The following is a 4864-nucleotide window of genomic DNA, read 5'->3' on the forward strand; positions in this document are numbered from 1 at the left end:
TTTTTATACTGTACAGACCGTATATTCTATTGCCCTACACCAACCCTACCCCTAAACCTACCCCTTACAGGAAACTTTGTGCTATTTCAGATTTTCAATACACTCCATTCTGGGTGATTTATAAGCGTTTTGAAAAGTGGGGACATGGGGTAATGTCCTGAAAAGTCACCTTCTCCTTGTAATACCTGTGTCATACCTTTGTCATTATACAAATGTATGTCCTCATTTGTCACAAAAACGCGCGCACACACACACACACACACACACACACACACACACACACACACACACACACACACACACACACACACACACACACACACACACACACACACACACACACACACACACACACACACACACACACACACACACACACACACACACACACACACACACACACACACACACACACACACACACACAAAATAATTTGTTTCAGTGTGCGGTGATGGTATCAAATGGAAGTACCATGGTACTCGAAGGCAATGTTACTATTATACTGTTTATTAATATTTTTAATTCAATTTTATTTTTATATTTTCAGTTTTCATATTAATTGTAAAGTTTTAGTAATTTATTATATGCTTTTGTAATGTTAAATTTTTATTTTTATTTGAGCTATTTTTATTTCAGTTTTAGTCCTTTTAACTTACATCTTACAGTCAATACAACATATCAAATTTGTCTTTTAATATTTATAATTGATTTTATGTTAACTTTATTGTAATAAACGAAAACAATTCTTATTTGTTTTAATTTTAGCTAACAATAAAAACAATGCTCCAAGGTACTTCCATGAATACTGTGGAACATGTTCAAAGCTAATGGCAATATCATGTTGCTTTTTAATACTTTTTTGTAGTGACTGAATGATTACCAGTGATATGATACCATGATGGTATCAGATGATAATACTCTGGTATTTGAATATACTGTACCATGGTACTTGCAAAATTCATATCAGTTATCACATAGCAACTTGGCAACAACCACATATCAATGTGCATTACTCAAATTTTCTGAAAATGTAAAAATCTAGTTAATCCTTCAAAAACTTGCATACAACCAAAGTGAGGGTTAGCATACAATCCGATGAACTCTGGTAAACCTGCTAAGGTTAAACCATATACAAAGACTAAATCTATACAAAAATTGACAGGATGCACTTTGAGAGAGAGCGAGATTGCCAGCATCGGTTATGAGGTGTTCATAACTATGAGTGATGTTCCTGCGTTTGTTATTTGCAGTAGAGTTGTGATTGTTCATTGAGGTGGCACAGGTGACATTTTCAGACCTCTCAGACACACACACACACACACACACACACACTCTCGGCCTCTTCTGCCAGACACACAGAAGACAAAATGCGTCTTTAACAGAAGATGACTGTTCTCAGCTAGCAGTGTCATTCTTTTATCCCGCTTCTTAAAGAAATATTGTGGGTTAAATACAGCTGAAGCCCACAGGTGCTGTCAATGGCTGCGTTTAAATTGCCAATCATCAGAGATTATTCACAAAAAAATGTTTTACTGTCATTTTGTTGCTATTTATTTATTTACTTTTTCATATTTATTCGTTTTTATTATTGTTATTTGCCTTTAATTTATTTTATATCAGTTTAGTACTTCAAGTTATTTTCAGTTAATTGTCAAGACTTTTTATTTAAATTTTTAATGTAATATTTTTATTTTACTTTATTTCAGCTTTATTTCAGCAAGGAAAACAATGTTCATCGTTTTAGTTAACAAAAGCAACACTCTACAAATTATTATTATTAATCTATTTTTGCATTAAAAAATTAGACAAAAAAATTGGAAATGTAAAAAATTATAAAATTCTATTTCTAAGCTTTTCGGAATGTCTTGCCTTATTTCTATTGCATTACTATATCAATAATTTAATAATTTATTTATTATTTACTTACAAACTGGTGGACAAGTTAAAATGTATTATTATTATTAAAATGAAATGCATTTACAGGAAGCATTCACTAAAAGAAATGATTATTATTGAATCTATAAAATGTGAGATTACTTTTCTTCATGGTTGAATTAAATTAATTAATATGAATATTCACAACATTATTGATTTGATAGGTCTTAATATATAGCCTACTGTTGCAGTTTATGTGTGTGATTTACTGTTAAAACAATCAGGTTTGATTGGAAAGAGAGAGGCAGAAACATACTGCAATCAAACCTTGTCTGAAATCTATCAGCTTCCCAATGCTTCAAGATTCCCACTTCACCTTGTTAGTGGAGAGAGAGCGAGACGGTCGATGTCTGTGAAGGATGAAAGATATTCACAGCTATTGTGCCTGTAGACAGTGGCCACGCCCACATCCTGACATTCGGCCTGTGATTGGCCAATATCCTGAATCCCAGCAACAGCTCTTGGGTGCCTCCTCCCACTTTTTGTCTCCACAAAGAGCTCAGCGCTGAATGAAGTGAATCAGCCTCAGACTGCTAGAATAGTAAGAACCTTTTCTCCCTGTCTATCTCTCTCTCTCTCTCCGTCTGCCTGTCTCTACAATCCCATCTCTCCTTCTCTCTCTCCATTTCTCCTCTTCTCTCTCTTGCACACACACACAGACAAACGGCAGTATACACTATCCGTCCATCCACTGCACAGCCCGGTGAGGGATCAGCTAGACAAGGAAAAGCAACAGATCATGTTCTCTGAAGCAGATCCAGCACAGCTCTGAGACATCAGCCTCTGAGATGAGACTCCATCCATCCTAATCCTCTGTCCTCAAGATCTGGACAGAAACAAAACAAAATAAGGACTTTAGAGACACCAAAAACTCTGGACATCACATCTGGACAGGATTCTTGAAGCCAAACCAGGTCCACAGGGACCTACGAGGGTGCTTTGCCGTTTGTTTTTCTGTCTTGTACGGGGCTGGCGAAGGGGCCGGTGAAAGTTAGCCAAGACGCCGCGTGCCGTGCTCCGCGTGAAGAATGCCCAGGCGCGCCTGCCCAAGCCGGCGGACACAGCGCCGGCACCTGCACCGGGCCTTTACATGGAGCGCTCGCAGAGTCGCATCAGCTTGTCCGCGTCCTTTGAGGCCCTGGCCATCTACTTCCCCTGCATGAACTCCTTCGATGAGGACGATGGCGGTGAGTGGACGTATATGTGTGTCCAAGGATGTGGGTTTGCGGACAAACTGTGACACCTGGAAGTTAGAGTAGAAGTAAGGCTTAGGGTTGAGGTTTGAGATGTGGCTTTGTGGGTCAAGATCTGGACTGGAAGGTTATGGGTTCGAATCCCACAAGACATATGTGAGTTTTCACCAATGTGTCCTCAAATGGATAGTTCGAAAACATAACAATGGCATTTTCAGATGAATTTGTGCAATGTGATTTGTACAGAAACATAGAAGCTGTGTCTCATTTCATATATGGCTGCGCCCTCCAGAGATTGCATGTCGGCCACATCCAAAGATCAAGGATGTGTCATTCAACTGTTATTTCTTGTGAGGCCTAAATTATTGTAATTTCTTTCTTTGCAATTTAATGGTTACTTTTCCGAAATGTTGCAGCTTTAATTACATATAAGTGCACATATGTGCGACCTGCAGAGGGCGCAGGCTTTGAAAAGAGATGCAGCAACAGTTTTTAGGAAAAAAAGTAAGCATGAATGTCAATCCCTAAACATAACCATCAGTGGGGTGTAGGCAGGTCAAACGAGTCGTTCGTTGTAGTTTTTGAAAAGTTATCAAGCCTCTGAGAAATACTCTCAAGGTATTCTGTTAAATTAAATATCTCCTTTTGAAGTGGACTTTGAGCTTTGTAACTTTGCAGATCTTTTTTATGCTCAAACAGCAACATTACAGACTAACTAAAGTTGAAAAAGTGAAAAAGCATAATAGAACCCCTTTAACTAATCAGCTCACCGCATCTTCTTTTCATGCTGATACATACTTGCATAAATCAACTTAATCAATGCAAATCGCACTAATGAATATGCTAATTACTGGAACACAAATGAACACATTGCAAGTGCTTTAGTTTAACACCTATTGCTGACTGTCAGATGACTGCAAATGCATTGGTGATTTAATAGCAAATAAGACTCAAAACAGTAATATATTGTGCAAATGACAGTTTGCTTTGGGTTTTGATATTTGGCATAATATTTGGGAGGGTTTGCAGTCATTTAAACCTGTTGTTTATGAACATGTAGATGGAGAAAAATGTTTTCTACAAAAGAAGGGGAAAATGCTGAACAAATGCAGTAATAAATGAACTCGCCAGTGATTTCGTAATAACACCCATTACTCACTGCTCAAACCCCGGGACATTTCTGACCAAAAATATAGAAGTGAAATTATCTCGTGGGAAAAAAATGAACTCCCGCATTATATTAATGCTTTTCGGACGGATCCATTAATCAGAAGAATGAGGGGAGTTAATGATGTCTTTGTCAGTCTATTTCAGAAGAGAAGTGCTGAATGTGAAGGTCCTTTAGTTGTGTTATATGCACATCTCAAGTCACCTGCAACTGATCTGCTATTTTATTAGAAATGCATGGGTGATATTGCAATACATAAACATAATGTTTTCTCAAAAGGCTCATACTGAAACAGATGTACGAAACTGAAGCTATCAGAGAGGCGACTGCAGCAGTCTGCGGGCTAATAGATCTGTTAAATAATGAGTCATGAATGACTACATTTCACTTTCTAACAAGACAGCTGTGTTCTCATCTTTGTTCAAACATGATCTATCCAGACTAACACATGTCCTAACTCAGGCACAACACAACACAACACAGATATTAAAAACAAAAAGTGGATCCCATTGCAAGAAACAAAAATAATCCACGTGCAGGAACTCACATAACAGGTAAAATATAAAAA

The 4864-nt window shown here is 37.6% G+C and overlaps 1 protein-coding gene across 1 annotated transcript in view; it reads left to right on the plus strand.

Annotated features, from left to right (window-relative positions):
* Positions 1 to 2619: 2619 nt before the first annotated feature.
* LOC107666126 (regulating synaptic membrane exocytosis protein 4-like) overlaps positions 2620 to 4864 on the plus strand; it is a 35030-nt gene continuing 32785 nt past the window's right edge. The window contains exon 1 of the mRNA XM_016457286.1: positions 2620 to 3122. Within this exon, the coding sequence (XP_016312772.1) occupies positions 3026 to 3122 (97 nt within the window). The 5' untranslated portion in view covers positions 2620 to 3025. The remainder of the gene's footprint in view (positions 3123 to 4864) is intronic.

This window comes from Sinocyclocheilus anshuiensis, unplaced genomic scaffold (assembly GCF_001515605.1).
Source record: "Sinocyclocheilus anshuiensis isolate Anshui unplaced genomic scaffold, SAMN03320099.WGS_v1.1 scaffold447, whole genome shotgun sequence".
Taxonomy (NCBI): domain Eukaryota; kingdom Metazoa; phylum Chordata; class Actinopteri; order Cypriniformes; family Cyprinidae; genus Sinocyclocheilus; species Sinocyclocheilus anshuiensis.